The sequence below is a fragment of the Saccopteryx leptura genome, chromosome 3, assembly GCF_036850995.1.
Source record: "Saccopteryx leptura isolate mSacLep1 chromosome 3, mSacLep1_pri_phased_curated, whole genome shotgun sequence".
Taxonomy (NCBI): domain Eukaryota; kingdom Metazoa; phylum Chordata; class Mammalia; order Chiroptera; family Emballonuridae; genus Saccopteryx; species Saccopteryx leptura.
In genome coordinates this window covers 349,484,268-349,510,419 of record NC_089505.1, presented here as the reverse complement: position 1 = coordinate 349,510,419, position 26,152 = coordinate 349,484,268, and the positions used below count along the sequence as shown (strand labels likewise).

At 32.8% G+C, this 26,152-nt stretch overlaps 1 protein-coding gene across 3 annotated transcripts in view; it reads left to right on the top strand.

Moving 5' to 3' along the window:
- The window catches only part of CSMD3 (CUB and Sushi multiple domains 3), a 1,231,016-nt gene that overhangs the window by 470,012 nt on the left and 734,852 nt on the right, over positions 1-26,152 (top strand). For 2 of the 3 annotated variants that reach the window (XM_066379370.1, XM_066379369.1), the window contains 2 exons: positions 17,700-17,777; positions 25,048-25,135. In XM_066379370.1, the coding sequence (XP_066235467.1) occupies positions 17,700-17,777; positions 25,048-25,135 (166 nt within the window). The remainder of the gene's footprint in view (positions 1-17,699; positions 17,778-25,047; positions 25,136-26,152) is intronic. The other variant, XM_066379371.1, reaches the window with a different exon arrangement.

The following is a 26,152-nucleotide window of genomic DNA, read 5'->3' as shown; positions in this document are numbered from 1 at the left end:
TATCTGGTTTTAGTCCATATCTCCAAATTGATCTCATGTGACTCTCAGTCTCTTTCTCTCTCTCTCTCTCTCTCTTTCTCTCTTTTCTTTTAGCAAAACAGATTTTTTTTTTAGTTTATCCAACATGCTGTGTTCTTTTCTCCTTTAAACTGTTCTCATAAGCTATTCCTTCTTCCTTGCAACCAGATCATTCTAATTTTTTTCCAAGTGTTAGCTAAAGTTGTCACCTCACAAAGTGTAGGCTCTCCTGTTAAAACTCACCATTGTATCCTGGAATTTTCTTGCTTTTATAAACAGCAGCCCTAGACTTGTGTTATGAATTTTAATTTCTGTGAGGGAAGCGGATGGGTCTTGTTCATTCTGCATTCCCAGTGCCTAGAGCTGTTTCTGACCCGTAGACATAGTCAGATAACATTTGCTCAACCAATGAACAAATATTTACAGTTTCATTAGCCAGTGTATTCACCTCAATTACTTAAAGACATAAGATTATACTTCAGTATAATCAAATATCTACATAATTCACAATTAAAGAAATTACTTCATTTTTTCATTATAAAAAGAGCAGTGCTTTTTATCCTTGTTAAAGGCAGCAACATTCCCATTAATGCACAATAATATATTGCTTTTATTATATTAGTACTTCAAACTAGATATAAAAGGTGTGCCTATAGTCCTTATACATTTATAAAGTCAAAGACATTTATAATTAAACATAGGAAACCTATATTTAATGAATTTTATATGAATACATATTGCAATAAAATGGATATTATTTTACTGAAATTAATTACTATCTGTGACAAGAGTATCATAGCACAAATTCCTTTGATGTCTATAAGTCCATACCTTTTTGCTTTGCATATAATTTGTATTTCTCATCACTTTTCTCTATTCACACAAGAGTTAAACTTTTGTTTTATGATTTTTTTGTCATCTCTAAATCCTAATTTATTATTAACAACCTGAAGAAAATGAAGTATGTACTTAGTTTTCATCAACATCACTATGAACACAAAGAAAACCTGTGTGTGTGGACTCAAAATCTCTGTATCTTCCTGACCAGGAGGTGGCGCAGTGGATAGAGCATCAGCCTGAGAGGCAGAGGACCCAGGTACAAAACCCTGAGGTTGCTAGCTTGAACGCAGGCTCACCAAATTGAGCACAGGGTCACTGGCTTGAGTGTGGGATCATAGACATGATCCCATAGTCGCTGGCCTGAAGCACAAGGTTGCAGGCTTGAGCCCAAAGTCATTGGCTTGAGCAAGAGGTCACTGGCTCAGTTGGAGCCCCCCAGTCAAGGCACATATGAGAAAGCAATCAATGAACAACTAAGGTGCTGCAACAAACAATTGATGCTTCTCATCTCTCTCCCTGTCTCTGTCCCTATTTGTCTCTTTCTCTGTCTCTCTATGTCTCTCATCTCTCTTGCTTAAAAAAAAATCTCTATATCAATTTATAGTATATTAAATCTTAGATCACTATAACTAGTTACTTTTTTATAAACAATAGACATGCAATTAACTAATAATATGAAAAAACTTGAAATATTTATCAGAGTTATTTTCAATTCTCTCTATGGTGCTTACTCTAATCTTATTGTACTAGGATTAAAACAAAACTAATTAAATTTAAATTATCTTCATACATATATATATATTGTTTTCTAGTTGTTCTTCTAAAAGACCACCATTTTCAATTTTTACCATTTAGAGTCTTTTGACATTAAAATTAAAAGCAGTAAAATACTAATAAATAATATTGGTTTCGATCTTCTTTAAACTGTGTATTAACACCACACCACAGTTTCCTGTATTAGTGCCCAATAATTCTCAGAATGGGAATTTAGTTTTTATTGACTGGGTTTTAGTCCACTGTGCCACCTACTGTAAGTGAGACCCAGTGCAGGTCCCATGAACTATTGGAGCTCAATTTCCATATATGTATTACATTAAGGTTATTGTGAGGATTAAACATGTAATTGGATGGAAGCATAAAAAAATAGGTAATTTCTCCCAGTCTAAAGATAAAACCAACATTTCTACCATCTCTGGTTAGTTTTTAAGGTCAGAAATTAGGCTGAGTCTAAACTCTGCCCCTTGCTAGCTATATGATCTTGAGCAAAACCTTTAACTCTCAACGCTGCAAGTTCTTAGTAAGTTAGAATACCTGTGAAAAAGTGTAGCACAGATGCTGACTCATGTTCAACAAATACTAATTATTAGTATATTTATTATTATTTACCAAATATGTTTTACTTTTACTGTGAGTATGATGTACTGGGTAGTAGGGATATTAAAATAACGTAGGCTTTGCCATCCAGGAGTTTATATAACTTAAAAGAGAGTAATTACAAATTTATTATGAGAAGCACTGTTATAGGAATATTTTTGAAACATTATTGAAGTAGAAGGATTGACTGCTTCTAAATATATAAGTGAAGGAAGGCTTCACAGAGAATATTTTAACCAATTATGGAAGGGTGAATAAAAATGTCAAACTAGTAAATTGTGTTTATATCACTAAGATGCAAAGAAAATGCTTTAAGTAGATACTATTGCTGAATAGAAATATTGTGAGAGATTAACAGGTTTTTGGGTGCCTAATATGTGTCTTTTACTAATAGGCTATTGGGCTACATGTAAAATATACTTTAATATTTTTAATAGTTTGCAAGCAACTTTTACTGTTTTCAAAAATTCTATGAATACTTTTTATAAAATATTGATTTGTCAATATAAAGCATCTTTTTTTAAATCTTCATAAGAAATATCCCAATATGGAAGTTAATTTATGGATGGTCACTAAAAGGATACTGATATATGACTATTAAGTATCAGGGCTTATTGAATATAGGATCTTTGTGCTAAGCATGTGATGAATTCAATAGAAGTATAAGATGCGGTCTCTATTTTAAAAGAAAATGTTGTAAAGATAAAACTACAGAGAAAATGTATTGATCAACTCTAGGAGGAAAATTTCTACGGAGAGTATGATATGTGAGTAGGAACAAGTTATAGCTGTCTTTAAATGCATGGTAAGTTGTTAAATGTAAGAGCGATTAAACCTGTTCATAGTTGTAGAACTTACTTTTTGGATCCACTGAAGATACAAATAATTTACTATAAAGTAGATTTTTCTCAGATTGAGTTTGGTTCAAAGATAGTAAATTTCTACATCACTACTAATATTCAGGCATAGCTAGATAGGAAAACTGGGTATTTAGAAAGCATTTAAGCTTCAGAGTGTCTTGCAACAATATAGTTAGTAATTGCTAGTGTCTCTTCTAATCCCATGTCTGTGAATCTATTCAGAGATCTTGTACATTAATTAATGTATTTATCGTCATCTATTTTCTCTTGATGTTTGAGTTTATAAGAACTTCTCATTATGGTTATCTAACTGTATAGTCAATTTTAAAATAAGCATAATGGTGGCCAATGCTACCATCAAGAAAGTTAGAGGTTGGCTTTCCTCTAATCCCAGTAAATGAGAACTCAGCTACATGTATATTTCTCCCAGGCCCCAATGTTTACATATATGCCTTAATTTCTCAAAACTCTCTATTTGAGGATGTAACTCTAGCTTGTCTTTCAGGTAGTGTCCAAGACAAGTATTATTTTCTTTAAGACCTACTTATCTATTTTGCTGCCGCCTGCCCTTCCTTCCTCCCTCCCTCCCTCCCTCCCTCCGTCCCTCTCTCCCTCCCTCCCTCCCTCTCTCTCTTCCTTCCTTCCTTCCTTCCTTCCTTCCTTTTTCTTTCTTTTTTGTCCTTATTTTTCTTTCCTTTCTCTCATTCTATATCTTTTTCCTACTTCCCTTTCTTCTTTTCTTTCTGTTTCTAATTTTTACCTTCAACACACATTTTCTGTATATTTACATGTTAATCTTTCTTCTAATTCTTGACTATAAAACATTGAACAAAATTAAGAGGACTTTGCTTACTTAAGTTTATATTAACGTGGGGAGAAAAAGACTACAAAAAAATAAACAGGTAACTATCTGATGGTAGCAAGAGGTGTGCAGAAAATTAAACAAGTTATGTAATATATTGGTGACTACCTTAGTTTGGATGGTCAGGAAAGGCCTCTTTGAGGACTTAAAATTTAAACTGAGACCTAAATAACAATAAGACAGCCATGCTAAAATTAAAGGAGAAAGCATATCAAACAGAGAAAACAATTAGCTAGTAAATACTAGAATTTGGGTTGAGAAAAAAAAAACAACAACAAACATTATGCCTAGAGGTCAGTGCACAAGGAGAGGGATCAAGATGAGATGGGAAACTAGCAGAATCAGACCATATTGGTGGGCTCTGGGGCCTGGGTAAGCTTTATTTTGATTTAAATGTGATAGGAAACCATTAGGGGCTTTAGCAGGGAAGTGATCTATTCTAATGGAACTTTTTAAAAGACGTCATATTAACAAGAAATCAAAGAATAATTGACACGTAAAGAGAGGCAGCAGAAAAATTGGTAAGGTACGCTGAGGTGGAATGAAGAGTTGATAGAAATTTGGAGTCTAAGTCTTAGACTATCCTTCTCTCAAACTTCAATGTGAACACAAATCACCTGGCAGTCTTGCCCAAAGGCAGACTGTATTGATGGGATTGGGGTGTGTTGGGCAGATAAAATGTATTATGCTCACTTTGTTAAAGATTACGCTGCCCACAAGGAGGCCGTCGCCCAGGTGATATTAATGTGTGTTGGGGGCAGGCAGGATCGTTGTAGCCTGGGGCTTGGTTTTGGGATTAAGCCTTTCCTACCCTTTTTGATGTGGGGTGGTACAATCCAATCATGCCTCAGAGAAGTGACTTTGTATTAGAGACTTCCCTATTTTGTATATTGGATTAAAGGTTATGAATCTACACTATAAAATGGGGACGGAGCGGGAGCTTGCACTCTTGGTTCCTGGGATGATTAGCATGAGAGAGCAGAGGGAGCAGAGCAGAGAGCAGAAAGAGGCCATGTGGCCAGGAGAAGCAGCCAAGATGGCGGAGTGCTGAGTGAGAAGAGAGTTGGTGCAGAGTTTGTATCTGGGATAAGGAAGGAGATGGGGAACTGAGGAAAATAAGGCTGGTGAGCTAGAAACCTTTGATTCTAGGAAACTCGGATAAGTCAGTAGCTTTGTGAGCACTGAATGTGAGTGGTTTTGGAGCCCAGTGTGTATTTTTACTTGCCCCCTGGGTGCAAGCTAGAATTAAAGATGACAGCCCATCAGTTTTTGGCTCCGTTGTTTCTTTACCGACTGTCCAAATCCAATGCGAACCTGCATGGGCTGGGCTGCTCTGATGGTGGCCCTGGCCGTGGCTTCTGGCTTTACAGGGTGGAATCTGAAATTTTGGTTCCTAACAAGAGTATAGGTTATGCTGATACACTGAATAACAAGAACATAAATGAGAATGATTAACATGCAGAAAGAGGGACATATATCAAACAGTACCGGCTCCTTGTCCAAATTCCATGAGAACTTGTTTTCCACTAGAGTAATCTCAATGTTGATAAACTATTTCAGATAATATACTAAAGCTAAATTTTAATTCTGTAATTATGAGTTGAAAGATAGGAAATTCATGAGCTAGAGAGATATCTTAGGGCAGAAAAATTTTCTTGATTAACTTTAATGACAGTAATTAAGCCTGTCAATCTTTAAGACAGAGCTGATTACATAGTTATGTTTTACTGAAAAGATAAATGATATGTGAATAAACTATGAAAATGCTCCCATGTCAGATTAATTTATTACTTTCAACCTTTACCCTAAATTCTATACCTTTAAATTATTTTTAAATGACTTATTAAATAACAGACAAAATTGTTAGGTTTTAATTTCCCTTTACTTACCATGTTTCAAATCAATAAAAGGGTAATTGACAGATGGAAGCAAAATGTAGTAAAGAAGGATATAGAAATTAACTGCCAAATCAAAAAATTTTATGATTGGATAATTAAGCATTCTCTTTAATTTTATACCAAAGCTGAAATTGCATTTTCTCGCTTGATTGAATTTCCTGGTCCTTCTTTATGAAACTAACTGAAGTATTGATGTTCATGTATCTTCAGCATAAATAATAACTGAGTAGAGAATTTATAGCTTTTTACAAATTATCTGCTTCCATATGATTTTTGTAAGCTACTCTAATTTATTAAAATTAATTATTAATTTTTGTGTAGGAACTTTGATACTGGTAAAGTAAATATTGACTTCACATAAATATTGACTTATATGCTTTATCAATATCTTATCATTTTAGATTTGTTATAGTTCTCAAGACTTTTTCTAATTATATTGCTTTATGGAAAATTGTGTTTAATGTTGATATTTGTAGCAGTTTAAAAATTCATATCCTGAAATATACCAATTTATTATTTAAATACATAATTATTTATTGAATAACATTCTCATTTTATAATCCATTACCATATTTCAACACATTTGCAAAATTGTCAAAACTATATCATTCATAACAGTAAATATATTTTTATTTCTAATAATTTTGCATTTTGTAGAATAGCTTTAATGGAGAAAGGAAAAAAAAATGTTAAGAGTTTACTTAGTAACAGGCTTGTGCCTGTTTAAAAGTATTAGGTAAAACTACTCTGAATGCCTGAGAACCTTTGTGACAATATTAAATAATGGCAGTTTATTTTTTCACCAATGACTAATCTGCAAGTAACCATTTTAATATTTTTATCTAATGCTGCTTCTCAAGCTGTGCTTTTATGTTATTCCTGTACAGAGATTAAGAACTTCTGAATACCCTAATGTTTTATTTTCCTTGAGTAGATCTTAGAAAGCATATATATTTTAACATTAACTGAAACCATCAACTTATAACAATGGCCTTATTACATAAATGATATTGGTTTTTTTCAGATTTTCAACCCCATTGTTATGCTCTCCAGTAACCATTAATCAGATATCTTGGTAGCTTATTCATTGCTTTAACACACTGCTTCTCATTTCTTTATAGAATGAGTAAAAATAGGAAGATAATATGTACTGCAGTGAATTAAAAGGGAAGACTTCCCTTTAAGGATAAGAAATGAAATTGGTTTTGTGTGTGTAACTGATTTCTCCAAATTGTTACTAGAGTTAATTACTTTATTTTTGAGTCATATGGTCACAGTGAATGTGATGCTTGTGACTTTTAGATCTTATCCCTCCTAAATATATAGTACTAGACGTTCTACAGTGTGTCTGTAAAGTAATAGTGCACTTTTGACCGGTCACAGGAAAGCAACAAAAGACGATAGAAATGTGAAAACTGCACCAAATAACAGGAAAACTCTCTCAGTTTCATACCTATTCAGTGCAGTTTGATGTGGGCTCATGCACAGATTTTTTAGGGCTCCTTAGGTAGCTATCCCATATAGCCTCTACAGACTTGTCACTGACTGATGGCCTACCAGAACGGGGTTTCTCCACCAAACTGCCGGTTTCCTTCAACTGTTTATCCCACCCAGTAATGTTATTCCAATGTGGTGGCGCTTCATTATAAACGCACCGATATTTCACGTTGCACTTTGGTCACAGATTTGAATTTAGTGAGCCACAGAACATACTGAACTGGCCTCTGTACCGTCTACATCTCAACTGGCATGGCCGTGGGCTGCTTCACTGTATACACGGTGTTACGCACATGCTGCCACATCATCCTACAGAAACTGGGAAGGTTTTCTTTTTATTTGGTGCAGATTTTACATTTTTATCATCTTTTGTTGCTTTCCTGTGACCGGTCAAAATTGCACCATGACTTTATGGACACACTCTATTTGTACTCAAAGCTAGTGCCCAAGTCTGACTCCTCTGCCTTTTGGAGTAGGAAGAGATGGTCCTGTGTCAGAGACATTTTATCCTGTTCAGAATTATTTCAGGACATTTTCACTCACTTTTGCAACAAGCTGCTTCCTTTGCATGTAGTGTTAGAGCAATAGGGCTTCCCTGCTGTGCACAGAGTGAAATCGTACAATTAAGCTTTAAAAATTTTTTTTTAAATTATTTATTTATTTATTTATTCATTTTAGAAAGGAGAGAGAGGGAGAGAGAGAGAGAGAGAGAGAGAGAGAGAGAGAGAGAAAGAAGAGAGACAGAGAGAGAAGGGGGGGAGGAGCAGGAAGCATCAACTCCCATATGTGCCTTGACCAGGCAAGCCCAGGGTTTTGAACCGGCGACCTCAGCATTTCCAGGTCGACGCTTTACCCACTGCGCCACCACAGGTCAGGCTAAAATTTTAAGAATAGCAGAACCTTCATATGTAGCAGAACAATATGGTGTTAGGTTTGGGGGTTTGGGGTGCATTGCATAGAATATATTTCTCTTCATAATTACATCATTTGTATATTAATTCATGGACTATAGTTATTTTTAGTATTGATGCTTGATTTTTCTTTGCTTAAAATATTCTTCAAATGACATTATTTTCACAATACCAAAAGGTATTAAAGTGACAAAAATTCCTAGATTATTTTTTATTTAGAGCCAATAGAGTTTAGAAACTTTTCCTTTAGTATTCTGACATAAAAGAAAAAAAAATTATCAGCTCTCCTGAACTTTCCCATTATAAAGAAGTACGGATAAAGATGACTTACTAAAAAGACAATAAAAAAAGACTATCTGATGATTTAAATTTCATATACCAGTTGACTTTTGTTATAGATCTTTAATTTATTTCTTCACACTTGCAAGGCATTATGAGGCTTTAAGCTATGGTATTAAACTTGGCAATATCAGTAAATCAATGTTTCTATTCAATATTAAATTCAGTTAATAAAGCTGGTTCTGATCTATACTAAAGTAAAATATGCTTTAAGTTCAATATTGTTGACTATTTAAATTTTTAGATTATTCACTTTGCCTTAAACAGAAGAAATGAGATAGGACACACTAATCTAATCCCATCTATTTGTGGCTTTCTATGATATACACTTGTAAGTTCTGATTGAATGTGTGGAATGCTGCTATTCAGTCAAATGATGGAATAGATGCTAGGATTAAAATTTCTGAGTCAATGAATAAACATGTTTTACTTATATCTGTAGGAAGAAGGGCAATAATCCCATTTTGAATACTATAGACAGTTGTTATAGACTATCTATGCTTTACAAACACAACCAATGAATGATATCGCACCCTTGTGACAATTGTACAGCAAAAAAGTATGATCTAGTTACGTAAAAATCTCATAAGGTTAAAGATATTAAATTTAAAAAATTAGCACTGAATTTTAAATGTCTTAGGTAGCTTATTTCTTTAAATAAAAATACACAGCTTAATGCAATGTTGATAGAGAATTATAGAAACAACTAATATATACAGTTCTACTTAAGATCATTTATATTGATCTCATGTATAAGATATGCTAAAGTAATGTGTAGCATTTAGTTCATCTTGGAATTCTATTAGCCCCATATTTTTCATGCCAGTTTTACCCTTAATTCAATTATTCTCTAACTTTAATACAGCCAACTCACTTGACTTTCCTTTTATCTATTTTATTCTCATGAATTCTCTATGCTTCTTGGAGTGATAATTTCTAGAAAAGAGCATAATGTGTAATATAGATCATCAAAACATTCCCTAGGAAACAAATAAGCAGCCAATGTTAGAATGCTGAAAAACAGACACCTATAATTTTACTGGGATATAATCTTTTGACGATCATAAGAGTGTGTATAGGCAAATTAAGAGATCTTGCTTAACATAGTTCCTGAAAAATCAAATTTCTGATGATTTCCATGTACCAGTAGGATATCCATCAAAATCTATTGGGAAACAGTGGAACAAGACTAATTCAAAAAGTGTTTACTTACAAAGGGATAATTTCTGAGTAAATGTAAGGAACCACAGGGATCATGCTATAACCTAGCGTTCTAGCAGCTGGGCTGTCACCATTCCGAATTCACTGGGATGAATGAAGAAAGATGTTGGACAGAGGGATATGTATAGTTGGCTGGCTTGACAGGACTAAACACCAGTCAATGTAATGATGAGGGATGCTGTGGAATAATCCCGATCTTACTCTCTTTCCACCCACCAGCCTGCTGGAATTCTCAGGGGAAGAAGGAGTCTGTTCATAGAGTTTAGTGCTTCACCAACTTAAATGTTCATGAGAAACAGCTGGGGATCTTGTTAAGCCATACATTCTAACTCAGTAGGCCTGGAGTTGACTGGAGAGTGTCCTTTTCTAACAAGCCCCCAGGTGATGCCAGTGCGCCAATGCAATGCCACAGGATGTAACCTATTCAGATCAACTTTCTGTACAGAGGAGAGGGATAAGAATGGATCTAGAAAGGCATGTGGACAATATAGAACATTAGATGGGTTATGACACCTGCTTTGCTATCTTCAATGGCCGTGAGGTTAGTAGTATGACCCTGCATCAAATGCAGCTATCAGAGCCCATCTATATTTGTTTTAAATAGAATCCAGGTAATGATACCAAGATTTCTAGTGAAGAACTTGTATAAAATATAATAATCCAAAGTCAGAAGGAATAAGGGAATATTGTAATGCATTAAAGTAATTTTGTAACTATTTTACTTAAAACTATTTAGTGTACTAATGAAATTTACAATGAAAAAATATATTCCATTGCCCTAAGTCCGATGATACTCATCCGCTGTGGTCACTATCATTCAAGCAGTGCTTCTTTGCCAATTAGTGTCATGCAAGAAGGCATTATAGAGTACAAACCTGGTCTCTGACACTGAGCGTAAATCAAGTATGTGACATAAAATTACTTTATTTATTTTGAATAAGAATTTTTAAAAATAGACTTTTAGGTATATTTTTATTTTAAAGATCATATGAGAAGTTTTGCCTAATCTTTATATTCTCTAAGACATCCATGTGAAAACCAGGGCCATCCTAAGCTTACCGCCACCAAAAAAAAAAGAAAAAAAAAAGTTAATCATTTCTCATGTTAAATTGAATTGCGACATTAGCTTTGGTAAAATTAATTCATAAAATGAACACAGAGGCTCTGGCCAGTTGGCTCAGTGGATAGAGCATCAGCCTGGCATATGGACATTCCAGGTTCGATTCTCAGCCAGGGCACACAAGAGAAGCAACCATCTGCTTATCTTTCCCTCCCTCTTCCCCTTCAGCAGACAGTGGCTGATTGGTTTGAGCATTGGCCTGGACACTGAGGATAGCTTGGTTGGTCCAACTGGGTCAGCCTCAGACACTAAAAATAGTTTGGTTGATTCAAGCTTTGGTGTAGATGGAGGTGACCAGATGTATCCTTGTCAGGGTGCATGTGGGAGTCTATTATCACCCCTCCTCTCACTTAAAAAAAAAAGAAAAAGAAGACAAAAATTTTAAACAAAGTAAACAGAAAATTATCTCCATTCAAAAAAATGTGCTATATCAAAACAAAAAAAGAGCCCAAGGAAGTGAGTGAAGGTCATCTTCATATATAACAGTAGGGCTAAAAATAATAAAAAATTTTGACAGTCTTAGAAATGTTAAATGGGTCAGTGAAGACTACCAATGAAAACTCTTGCCATGTAGTAATTTTATTATGCTAATTATAAGAATCCATAGAGAATATAAAAATCCCACATATTTTATCCTGACATTTTACAGAACAGCATAACTGTAAGACCCGTTGCACCAAACACTGCGATACATCTACTGGTATCTACATAAGTGTTATGGATCCCTGATTTTCTTTCATTTTCTAGAAGGAAAGAAAACCCATATACAATTTTAGAGTCTTTGTTCAAATACTAATTGTATGATTTATTTATTTTTTTAAGTGAGAAGCTGGGAGGCAAAGAAACAGACTCCCACATGCACTCCAACCAGCATCCACCTGCCAAGCACCCTATTGGATGATGCTCTGCTTATCTGGGGCCGTTGTTCAATTGCTTGGCAACTGAGCTATTTTAGTGCCTGAAGCAAGGCCATCCTCAGTGCTCGGGGCAAACTTATTTCAACCGAGCAATGGCTGCAGGAGGGAAGAGAGAGAGACAGTGTGAAAGAAGGGAGAAGGGGATGGTTGGGGAAGCTGATGGTCACTTCTCCTGTGTGCCCTGACCAGGAATTAAACCCGGGATATCTACATGCCAGGCCAACGCTCTACTGCTGAGCCAACCAGCCAGGGCAATTAGGTGATTTTCAACCAGTTACTTAGTCTATCTACCTTCCTTAAATAAAAAGTAACAAAATTAACTCAAATTAGATTTGTGAAAATAAACAAATTGATTTTATAAAATGTGGCATCTTCTTTTAAAATATATCTGTTTAGTTTTTCAAGCAAAAAGTTGCATTTAATTTTTGGTTTGATGTAGTTGAACTATTTAATTTCAAAGACTAAAGGTCTAGATCAACTAGACCAACCTTTGACTCCTTGTAACATCTGAATTTTTTTTAAAAAAGTGAAATTGGGCCTGTTATATGAATACCTTAAGTTATGCTGAATACATATATGTTCATAAAAACTAATATGATTATATATTCAAGGATGTTTCAAAATAATTCTATAATTTTTGTCAAAGGATTTGGGAGATTTCTAACTTTATATAAAATAATAAAATTTGAATTAGAAATCTAGGAAAAGTGGATGACTTAACAACCTGTCTACTATTTCTACATAGTGAAAAAGACGTAACACAAAATAATTGAAAATTTTGTACATGTAACACAACCAATAATAATGACTTCAAACAATGACTAGATTTTAAATTTGTAAGTTATAACAATAATAAAAATGACTAACATTTACTGAATTCTTGCTATTTACAGATTCCTAAAATTTATTGTAGAATTTAAGCTAAATGGTACAATATATAATTGTAAATTTTTTCAACTAAAAATTGGACATCATATAAATTTTATATTTATATATTATTATTATGAATAAATTGTAGCCACAAACTAGCATGATACCATAAATAGAAGTTAGGACTTAAAAATATTGGAGTATGTGAACCATATCACTTATCATTAGTGATTTTTAAGAGATAATATATTATACAGTATTTTAAATAATTATATAGTTGAATAGTTGAATATGTATTAATTCCTTACTAAATTTTATTGTTCTAATTTAGTCTCTTTTTTTTTTTCCTTTTTCCAAGTGAGAGGACAGGAGATAGGGAGTCAGACTCCCATATGCACTCAAACCAGGATCTACCTGATAACCTCCATCTACGGCCAATGCTCTGCCCATCTGGGGCTATGCTCACAATTGAGCTCCACAGAGCCATTCTCAGTGCCCAGGGCCAATTTGCTCGAACCAATGGAACCATGGCTGCAGGAGGAGGAGAGAGAGAAGGGGGAGGGGTGGAGAAGCATATGGTTTTTTTCTCTTGGGTACCCTGACCGGGAATCGAACCTGGGACATCCACATGCCAGGCCAGGGCTCTATCACTGAGCTTACTGGCCAGTACCTAATTCAATCATTTTAAATTTGAGAAAGCTTTGGATCTTGCACATCTCTAATATAGAAGTCTTTACAAATGAATTTTTTTGTATTTTGAACATTAGTTGTATCACTACTTTTCTCATCAAATGGTGGCCAGTATTAACTGAAACATTCATAAGGCAAATATTTTTATTTCAGAGTGGCAAACTACGTACAGAAGATGTAACACAGTCACCGCAGGAGTATTACCTAGCTTTTACTCTAGTGACTATAGTTTCTTGATCTTCCTTCTTCTAAGGATAATATGAAAAGAGTGACGAAATAATAGCCTCCATGATAAATGTGTTCTAAAGAGCTGTTTTGTTTTGCCAGTACAAGATGTAAAAAAAAAAAAGTGAAATTGTAATACTTTTAGCCCATAATATGGAGTCACCATATACTAGACTTTATAAAAAAAAATATTTTCATTGATTTGAGAGAGATTGAGGGGAGGGGGAGGAAGAGAGAAAGAAAAGGAAGCATTGACTCATTCCACTTAGTTGTTCTATTTAGTTGTGTACTCGTCAGTTTCTTCTCATAGATGCCCTGACCAGGGCTCAAACCTGTGACCTCAATGTGCTGGGACAATGCTCTATCCACTGAGCCACCTGTCCAGGGAATACCATTTACTTAAAAAAAAAATATATATATATATATATATATATATATATATATATATATACTGAACAAAGTTTATCTTTTTAACAGAGTATAATACTTTTGTAATCTCTAAATACATTTTAATCTTTGAGATAGAATTGAGAATATTGATTACATTTTTTTTGTATTTTTCTGAAGTTGGAAATAGGGAGGCAGTCAGACAGACTCCCACATGCACCTGACCCGGATCCACCCGGCATGCCCACCAGGGGGCGATGCTCTGCCCATCTGGGGCAGCACTCTGCCACAATCAGAGCCATTCTAGCGCCTGAGGCAGAGGCCATGGAGCCATCCTCAGCGCTGGGGCCAACATTGCTCCAATGGAGCCTTGGCTGTGGGAGAGGAAGAGAGAGACAGAGAGGAAGGAGAGGGGGAGGGGTGTAGAAGCAGATGGGTGCTTCTCCTGTGTGCCTTGGCGGGAATCAAACCCGGGACTCCTGCATACCAGGCCGATGCTCTACCACTGAACCAACCAGCCAGGGCCTAATCATCTTAATATTCTTTATCATTTCCTCTCTTCCATGATTAGCAAAGGAAATTTTTCAACAAAATGCCTTATGTTAAATGAGCAAGAATTTACAGTATTGCATTTATTTATTTAATTGTACACATATAAAAAAGTACCACATCAGTAAATTACTATTTCTGCCTTTCAGAAACTCACAGTACTTCCAAATATATGGTAACAGATGATAATCTGACTTTGGGTGGTGGGCACACAATGCAATATACAGATAATGTATCATAGAATTATATACTTGGAATCTATATAATCTTATTAACCTATATCACCCCAATAAATTTAGTTTAAAAATTGTATGTATCTTTGCACAGTATAATGGAACTGAAACAAACAATACACTGTATTTTAACATTCTTAACTTATATAAAAGACCACAAGATATTTTATATCTCTGATAAAATAAATTTCAGATGTTTATTACTATTAAAGAAATATTCCCAGAAAAAATGTCATGTCAGTTTTTTAAGTTTAATTGTATAATTAAAATTCAATATTTAATGTATATACCTTATAATACATTATAAATTTTTATGGCATATATTTCAGATTTAACATTTCATTGATACATGATTTAGAGCAGTATTTTACAATTGGTACTTGAAATATTTATTCTTTTAATATATTCATAAAGATGTGTTCTCTTAAAATGATAAAAATATCAAATATAATTTTTTTTACATTTTAAATTTTTGTGAATTGAAATTTTGTATTTTTTTAATTCAAAAAAAATTTTGGTCTCCTAAAACCAATGTTCTCTTGACCTTTTATAATCTGGATCTATACAACAATATAATTTTTACTTTCAAAAATACAGATTTTATTCTTTAATTAAAATTGCCACATAAATGCTTAAAAAATAAAATATATAAGGCTAAGTCATTTTAGAACTAGGAAGTTATTTCAAACTTTTTGGTCTAAAGTGACGCTTTCTTAGCTAGTGTTGTCCCTTACCTCAACCTACCAAATATTCAAGTTTAGACACGAGTACATTACATAAACTTGCCCTTTGTATGTATACACACAGAGATGCACAGACACACACACAGACACACACACACACAAACCCTTTTTGTAGGGTTCAAACATCCTTTCTTCCTAGTAACACATTGTGGAACTGAGCTCTTTCAGCCTCTGGACTTTTCTTCTTCAATTTTCTTCTCTGGGCTTTCAATCCTTTTTATTTTTATTTTTTATTTTTAAAGAAACCCACATTTATGTTGAAAAACCATGAAATCTGTAGACTCATTTGTCATACTTAAAATCAAATCATATAATGCAAAGAAAAGTAGAGATTTAGAATTTCTACTTATAATCCATGTTCAGATTGGGAGAACCTAGATTTATACCTCCAAATACAAAATCATCATTGTGACAAAGGTAATTTTAAGGTAGCCGGAAAATTCACAAGTGGCAGAAACTAAATTTTAAAAAGTTGAAAACTCCAGTAGAACTGCATTTTAGTTTACCATGAGGGTGGGTGTGTGAAAGAGAATTACAACAAAAAACACAACTTGAAAGAAATATAATTTTCTCACTGTAAATAAAGGATCACAGATAATCACAAAACTGCAAAGAAACTGGCCGGTCTTCTAGTGCTAGCTTCTTATTTAAGAGCAGGGACCAAGGTAGAAATGTCTATTCTTGTCTAAAATCACACCGCTAATACTTGCTAAGAATTGGGTCACTTTAAAACCTGATCCAGTGATCATTTTTCTCTTTTTTTGTACGTAATATGTATATACAGTTCTTAATTAAGCATATATTCCAGTAAGCAGAAACTGTCTCTACCTTTTGTCACTTTTGAAAATATTAACAAGAAAAGAAATCACCTTAAAATGTTTCAAAACAAATAGAATATCCCTAATTTGAACTAATTGGGTAAAAGAGAAATTTGCGGTTAGTGAAATGGTCATTTTAAACTAACAAAAAGCAGTTTTACTTTTTTCAAATTTATGACTTGAATAAAATCTAATTGCCTATGTTTTAGCCATTATCCTTACCTAAAAACCTCTTAAAAAGCAATATGTAAAAATTCTAAGTTACACTTGGGGAAGTTAGCCATGTCCCTTACATTCTTGTTCATGCTGGTTTTTAAAAGAAATACAGTAATTGTAATTTAAAAATCTCATTAGGTAAAATTGCATAACTATTTTTTAATTAGTGGGGTTTCAATGAAATAGATTTTTTTTATTTTACTATGTGTCATTAAAAATTTAAATAGTCTTTTAAACTACTGTTTATCCGTTAAAAATGACATGGCAACTAGTTAATCAAATAATTTATACTTAAAATTATTCTTTTATTTCATCTAAAATAATTTTAAAAATGTTTTTAAAATATTTTAAGTTACTTCATTGAGTTTATCATTTTTAAGCAAATCCAGTCTCGTGTATTTTACCATAGAACACGTGAATTATACCACCCTTTTGTGATACTGATTTTCAATATCATCATATAAAAGAGTAATAAGATACTTTAGATGAACTCCAAATACTTGTAATTCACTTTATAATTTTTATACAATATAAATGGATATCAATTATATTGTCAAAAGCAATGACTTGACTATAAAAGAAAATGGTTATTGGCAGAAATGCTAATATGTATTTTAATAATTTCCAATTGTACCATTTTATTAAATGTGTCCTAACATTTCAATTTCAATTAAATTTAAATTACTTAAAAAATACATAGTTTACTTGAAGACCAAATTCATTCAATTCTTTGCTCTTTTTGTCTCAGTATTTTAATTTTTCTAATTTAAAACATAATATTTGATGATTTCAAGCGGTGTATGATAAAGTGTTACTGCTTTGCTGTCATATAAAACTTTTGAATAGTACTAAAAATACCTATACATACATGCAGGATTCTCCCCATAGAACACTTAAGATCCTTCTTTCCTGGTTGGTATTTAACTACTTAGTGACAATATTGCTAATATATATATATTATTTTTTTCATTTTCTTCTGGGTACCCAAAATGAGGCTTAAGAAAGCAGTTTTTTTAACTTTCATAAATCCATGCTAACAAAATTTGTTAACTTGAATTTCATTTTAAAATTGTATATCCTGATACATGTTTTTTTTTGTTTTCTTAACTAGTGAAAAAGGCCATAGATTTTAAATCTAGAGGATTTAAGTTGTTTCCAGGGAAAGACAACAGCAACAAGTTTTCTATCTGTGAGTGTACCCCTTTTTTTGTTACTTTCTCTAGTGCAAGAGTGAAGTTTGTGATGTCTGTGTTGTTTGTGTGCATTTTATAAAACTGTGTATTTACCAAATTAACTGTGTTAATATCTGTATAACATGCATGATTATTATTCAATATTTTTTTGTATTTACATTTGTATTGAGTTAATGGATGTATATCATACATTTCTAAGGTCAGCTTATTTCAAAAGGTAAACAATTTTATTTTCATATAATGTGCTGATAATATTATAGTTCTGTAACTCCAGGAATTCTTTATTGAACATTTCTAAATTTCACCATTATTTTTATAAAGAAGAAGTTTTTCATAGCAATATTTCATTTAAGGAAAAAATATTATTAATTTGTGTTTAAAATATCTAGACCTTTTAATTCAGTAGTTTTTAAGAATTAATTATAAAGTTTATCCATGAGTCGGTTTAGAAATCGCTGAATTAATATGTTCATCTATGTTACCATGATTGAACATACAATTTTTAGAAGTATGCATTTTTGTAATGTAAATCAATAGCAGTTTGTAAAAATTCCTGCCTTGTTGTTCACACAGATGTTATAAATTCTGAAAGAAGCCATTCATGATGTAACATCTGACTCCTAAAATAATATGTTGGTAGTAAATAAGATGAACTATTCTAAATCTTATTTTTAACGAGAGTATATTTTTAGGATCAGATTTTTAATTAATGCCAAATCATCTGATATAATGAATTTATAACTATTTCTTTAACAATTGTCATTGATTACATATGTATCAGAAAACTATTTTATTTACATGTTTACTAATTTCTATATAAAATTAAAAAATGACACAAATTGAACAGCTACATTAGTTATAAGAAACAGATTTGGAGCCTGTATGTTATCAAAAATTTTTAAGTGTCATGATTTTAAAATGTAATTTTTACATTGTGTTAGATTTGAAAATACTAAACCAAAAAATGGCAGGTATCAGTTGGGAATTGATCAAATTGGGTTACCTTTTTGGAAAACACTAAACAATTTTTTTCAAGTGTTTAGCTGTGTAATTATGACTTATTGTTATAGTTTTGGGGTTAAAATATATTTTTCAAGATTCCCATGTCAGTTTTAGGGAAATCAAACAGTGCTACATTATTTTTTTTGTTAATTATTTGATACAGTTTGAGGAGAAAGATATTTTTATTATAATATAAGCAGAAAAAATCAGATGTAATTATTATATTTTTAATTTTCCATTGACTTGAGAGAGAGGGAGAGATTGGGGGGAGGCGGAAAGAGAGAGAGAAGCATCAAATTGTTGTTTCACTTAGTTGTTCCATTTAGTTGTGTAGTCATTAATTGCCCTGATTGGGGACAGAACCAATGACCTCTGTGTACTGGGATGGATCTTTATTCACTGAGACACTCAGTTGGGGTCATATACAATTATATGGACAATAAATTTCAACATGTCAAAAAATAAAAATTAAATGTTTGCAGACTTAAATATTATGTTTACTATCTTTATTTCTAATATTTTGTCTGGACAATATATTTATTTTGGATTTTTTTTAAGTGAGAAAAGGGGAAATAGTGAGACAGAATCTCTCATGCACCCCAACTGGGATTCACCCGGCAACCCCCATCTGGGGCCAGTGCTTGAATCAACCAAGCTATCCTCAACACCCAAGGCTGACACTCAAACCAGTTGAACCACTGGCTCCAGGAGGAGAAGAGAAAGAGAAAGGGGAGCGCTAGGGGGAGAGAAGCAGGTGGTCGCTTCTCCTGTGTGCCCTGACTGGGAATTGGACTCAGAATATCCAGACACTGGGCTGACACTCTATGAACTGAGCCCACTGCCAAGGCTTTTTTTGGAATTCTTAATGGCATTATAAGGGATGACTGTTTTGGCTACACTAATGTTGTTTTATATGCTTCATGCCTCATACTTTTAGATATCTTGGGAAATTTAAGCTATTTATATTTAAACATTTATTAAGATTTATTAAGGCATTAGGATGTATCTCTGTCCTTGGTATATTGCCTTAGTGGGCATATATATTATGCTCATTATTTTTGTATAGGGGTTACGAGGGTATAAAAGAAAGGAAATAGATATAACAGTGTATCTAGGGGGAAAATCCTAAGTTTTAAAAAATATTTGTTTAAATAATATTTGCTTTGAAATTGTCAAGAAAAATAGGCCAAAAATTAATATTAAACAAAAATGTTAATTAATTTTAAAACAAATTTTGCATTTATCTATTATATTTTATATGAGATAAAAAAACTCTTCTACCTTTTATTTTTATTTTTTAATATAAATAATCCTATTTCAATCAAAACAAATTATGCCAATTTTTTAGTCACAAAATAACAAGCCAACATTATTTTTTATTTTGTTTCACTAGTTTTTTTCTTAATTGTTTAACACCTATTTTTATTGGGGGGTTTTTTTTTGTATTTTTTTTTTTTTTTTTGGTATTTTTCTGAAGTTGGAAAGAGGGAGGCAGTCAGACAGACTCCCGCATGCGCCCGACCGGGATCCACTCGGCATGCCCACCAGTGGAGCCTTGGCTGTGGGAGGGGAAGAAAGAAACAGAGAGGAAGGAGAGGGGGAGGGGTGGAGAAGCAGATGGGCGCTTCTACTGTGTGCCCTGGCCGGGAATCGAACCCAGGACTCCTGCACGCCAGGCCGACGTTCTACCACTGAGCCAACCGGCCAGGGCATTAACACCTATTTTTAAAAATAGATTCTTTATGTTCATTTATAGGAAAGAGTTATATCATTTTAATTTTATCATTATTATATATCTATTATTAAGTTAGCATTCGGGTCTTCATTTCCTTGATACCATTTATTTTGCACAGGGTCAAATTTTAAAAAGGGACATTTTTATCTGATACCTTTCAAATAAAGGAAATAGTGATGCTTGTGGTCTTTATAAAAACAATCAGTTCTGTTATTGGAACTGTTGGAAGTGAGTATAATTGCGGAGGACACAAATGACATACTTTGCCAAAGCATGCCTTCCCACAACAGTTCGATTAATGTTTAACTAAGAAACAAACTAGTAAGATTCAGGAAGCTGCAGGCAGCCTTCATGCGGAGCATTGAGTTGTACTAGTGGCTAATTCTGATTCTTTTCCTAACTTTAATGCTTGCAATTAAAAGGTACCTATCCATCCTTTTTTATGCTTCATCAAAAAAAGTAGGTTTGCCAAGAAAGATTTTTAAAAATTTTAAAAATAAAAACAAATGGTTATTTTTTTAAATGTTCAACTTAGTGACCTAAGACTTAGAAGTCTTGCCAACTTCTCGAATAAGCTATTCTAGGACCTTAAGGTATAATTTTAAAGAAAGTGTAAATCTTCCACAATTTATTTGTTTTTAAATTTCATCTTCTTTAAATCCATGCTTTAATTCATTTTATTATCCATTCATTGCACAATTCTGTTTGAGCTACGTCTCCACGGCAGCTCCATGCTAGAAGGTAAAAGAATGAATGAATAAAGTACAATCTCAGCTGTCAAGGATCTCTGGGAAGCTAAATGGGATCATAGGTGACTGTGTATAACATAAAGTTGGTATATAATGACATTTTATCAGTATCTGTGGTGTTTCAGTTCAGAACAATATTCAAAAGCAGTTTTTTATATGGAGGCATAAAAAAATTTAAATCTAATATTTAAGAAAACCCATGAAATAGAAAAATGTAACTAATTAAATGAGATAATATAGGATAACTTTTACTTAGAATCTACTTTTATTTTTTTAGTTTTAGAGAGACAGAGTGGGACAGATAGGGACAGACAGACAGGAAGGGAGAGATATGAGAAGCATCAATTCTTCCTTGTGGCACTTTAGGTGTTCATAGATTTCTTTCTCATATGTGCCTTGACCAGGGGGCTCCATCCAGGTCCGTGACCCCTTGCTCAAGCAAGTGAACTTGGGCTTAAGTCAGCGATCCAACCCTGGGCTTGCCTGGTCAAGGAACATATGAGTTGATGCTTCCTGCTCCTCTTACCTTCTCTCTCTATATATCTCTCTCTCACTCATTCTCTCTCTCAAATCAATAATAAGTAAAACCTTTAAAAAAATAATAAAAGTAAATGCTATTCTTAAAGATCAGAGCAAAACAGTATTCTTCATGGTGATGCTCTTTTCAAGTTTGCCAAGGTTTAAACTAGACTAAAGCTTTAACTAACAATATGACTTTGGAAACATTTTTATCCCCTCTGTGACTCAGTTTCCTCACCTGCAGGGAATGCATAATATTAGTAGCTAACCTTAGAGTGTTGTGAAGATTAAATGAGTTGATACATATAAGATAGATATAGAATGGTTTCTGACACTTAATACGTTCTGTGTAGGTGTTAGCTATTGTAAAAATTCTTATAACATAGGCTTACTTTTTGAAGAAATAATATGGGCAAAATGGGGAAAAATGTATTTTTTGTTATTTTTATTTCTAATGTGTTCAAAGAGTACTTCTAGGTTAACCTATAATATGTTACATATTATAATATAATAATAAGTAGGTAAGTGTAGTCATGCCACTTAATTTTTTTTATCTCTATCTTATGTTAAAAAAGTAACATTTTATTGACATATACTGGAATTTTTACAAAAGCCATCTAAAGATATGAAAGAAGGGCAGACACATACCCACATAGGTAGGATATAAAACTGAGACTCGTGGACATAGATAAAAGTGAAGTGGTTATCAGGGAGAAGGGTTGGGGGAGGGGAGTAAAGAGGGACAAATATAAGGTGATGGAAAATGATTTGACTTTGGATGATGAGCACTTGACACAATCAACAGTTCAAATACTTTGGAGATATTCACCTGAATATAAAAATGAATAAAAAATAATGATAAGAAACAGTGTGCTTTCTACGGATAATACTTGATTCAATGAAAACAGTAACAAGGTATACACTGATTAATTAAACCACTAGGACATGTTTACTGAGAATTAATTATCTCCTTACTTAGGCATTGTGGATATATTAAAGTAATTATAAGTTTTCCCTTATCTTTATCCAGGATATAATATTTTATATATCTAACTAAGAAATGTGGAACTACTCTTTTATAATATGATAAAATAATTTAAAAATAAATGTAAAATTGTCCATTTATGTAGAGTGAGAGATTTAAATAATCTGGAAAAAAATGAGAGATTGTATTTTGTAAAAAATGGTACTTAAATTGAGTCTTCGGGATGAAATAGATTTTGATAAAGTGGAAGAAAGGGAAACATTGAGCCATGGAGAAAACACAGAGCATGGAATGAGCAAGGCTAACCAGTAAAATTGCAGAAAGATAAAGAATCAGTTGGACTTCAGTTTTGTATGCATCTTGATGACCAGTGGGAAATACAATTGATATACTGGAAATCCAGAGTAATAGGAGACTTAAACAGTAATAAAAATTGCATTTAAGGAAGTTTAGTCATCTAATACTTAAGATGAATTGGAGATAAATAATAATGGAGTCATAAAGGCATCCCTGATTAGGGTGGATTTGAGCACACACATGAGATGACAATAGGAATTTTGTTGGTTTAGTAAGTCATTGAAGCAACAAAAAAGAAACTTGAAAAATATGCCAAAACCATAGTTTGGAAGTCATTAGCAAAGAGGTAATTTTTCAAGTCATGAAAGGACATATAAAACATGGATAGCAGTGGATTAGTACCTTTGAATTTGTGCACTACCTGTGATATCAGCAAAAATAACAGAATAGATACACACACACATACACACACACATATGGAACAAACAAACATAAACGTAAAATGGAATTAAATAGCAATTCAGCAGACCAAAGAAAGCGTAAATATCACATGCTTTGCATGGACAGGTGCATATGTTGGCAATAAGAGTATTGTTGGGGCTATTTAGGAAAGTGATTTTTATAGAATAAGAAACAGAAAAGTAAAGTTTGATGTCTAATTAAAAATATGCCAACCTTATTAGAGCTATGACTATCAGGCTGTCATCTGACAGTTACCTTGCTATCTGATAAATGAGTTTGAACACATTGACTAGTCTGAACTAATTGATGAAGGGGTCCAGTGCTTCTTCACATTGACTTTCCATTAGAATCACCTTGAGGATATTCAAAAACAAACAAATAAAACTGATCCCCAGGGTCTTATCATAGAGTAAATATATTAGAATATCTAAAGGTAGAAGTATGGTACTTGGTTCTTTAAAAAAATCTCCCCAGTGATTCTAATCCATAGTATAAAAATGAGAATCATTGTAAGCTTTATATTTTTTTTCTTTCTGAACTCTCAACTCAGGTACTATTCCTTTTGTTTTTAAAATTTTCAATTAAATTTATTGGAGTGACATTGGTTAATAAAATTATATAGGTTTCATGTGCACAATTCTATAATACATCATCTGGATATTGCGTTGTGTGTTTACCACCTAAAGTCAGAGCAGATACTAGATGAAGAGCAAAATTGAAGTTATTCTCCACTTTACTATACAATTACGTTTATGCAGCAGAATCACTTACATATTTCAGAACTATCTGGTTAAATAATCTTCAACCAATGTGATCACATTCACTGATCATATTAATTCGTCTTTTCTTACCTGATATTCTGAAGAAACTACTGAAAATATGTACAATGGCTAAGTGAAACATAGTCATGGAAATTGCTGGAGGTTAAACCATTGTTGTGGTTATCAGCATTCTATAATAATTCTAGGACATGCTTGGTAATTTACACCACAACTCTACTTTGACATTTGTAGACTAAACTGTGTTATTATAGATCATAAAATAAGTGCTTATAACTTTACACTTTTTTCATATGATCTTTTTTTTTTAATTTCAACTTTAAAAATAACAGGTATCCAAATGGCAATATTTTAACTGGTGAATTTGGCAGTATTTTAACTGGTGATGTCTCTTTACTGCCAATAATTAATGAAAACATAGGCACTGATATCCTGAGAATGCATTTTCAAAGATTTCACAATATGATAGTAATTAAAAATAAATTACTGTTAACTGTTCATGTGTTAATATGCATAATAGTATGTCACTGAATATGAACATCAAATTTAATTATTTGTAGGTCCATAAATAGAAAAATTGTTTTGTAGTTATTACTGGACTATAAAATTTTATTGTGACTTTCTATATTTAATCTATAATAACACAATACAGAAATATATTTATGTCCATTTTTAAATTAATATTTTAATTTTTTAATTACGTGTTTTGATTCTCTTTTCTTTTTTCTGTTGTTACAGTAAATGAGGGAGGTATTAAAACAGCTTCCAATTTATGTCCAGATCCAGGTGAACCAGAAAATGGGAAGAGAGTTGGAACAGATTTTAGGTAATATTTTCAATTGTTTATTTCCTAATTCTGTTAAAGTTTATTTTAATTTAAATTTTAAAAATTATAATTTGGGATGAAGACATGGTGACTTACAATGGTAGGAGCTAGATGCCATTGCTGTGTAACTATAGATGATATTTCACTATTTTAAAGTGTCAAATAACATGAAAGAGCATTTTTGGAGTTTGTATTATAAAATTCTTCTCAGGCACTAAGTGAACATCATGGGATTTGGATTTGAATTCTGCTTATTATTGTCTGATCTTGGGTAAGTCACTCAGTTCTGTTTGTCCAAAATACTACTTCTATGTGTAGATCAAATTTCAGCAATAAGATCATTCATATTTCTGTATGCCTTATAAAAGGAGTTAACTAAATGTAAGGAATTGAATATAATGGCAAAACTGCAGTTCAGCATTTCCTATTAATTTCTCTGATCACAGGACCTTCTCACAGGCCTTCAAACACATATAAGTAAATAAATTATAGGAAGCAGTTACTAACACAAAAACAGTCTTGTATGTACATAATCAATATTTTTATAATCACCGAGGAAATAAATAAGCAAATCCTTAGCAAAGTAGCGTTATCTTATAGGACTTGCTATATTGTGCTTACCATTTTGTGCTCTGTCTCCATGTTGAGAATCCATGCAGCTGTGTTTTGAAATCTTAAAAACTTTGTTTCTAATTTGAAATGCATACGGAAAATCACATGCTTTTAAAGGGAGAAATGCCGCCAAAGAGATATAGAAGTTGCCAGCAATTTCTATATTGAAAGATATATTAAATGTCTCTTAAAATTATAACCAACTGTCTGGGGAAGCACAGCTGTGGGGATCCTTCACTTACTCAGGTCTTCCTTCTGCAGAATCAGTCTTGTCTGGTGCCTTTCTTCTAATGAGATGTTACCAGACGGGGACATGAATTTGTATTTGTCTTAAAGGCAAATAACAGTATTGGCTCCAAAATTTGGTTATTCATTTTGATCATTAAAATACTGATCCAGCTCAGT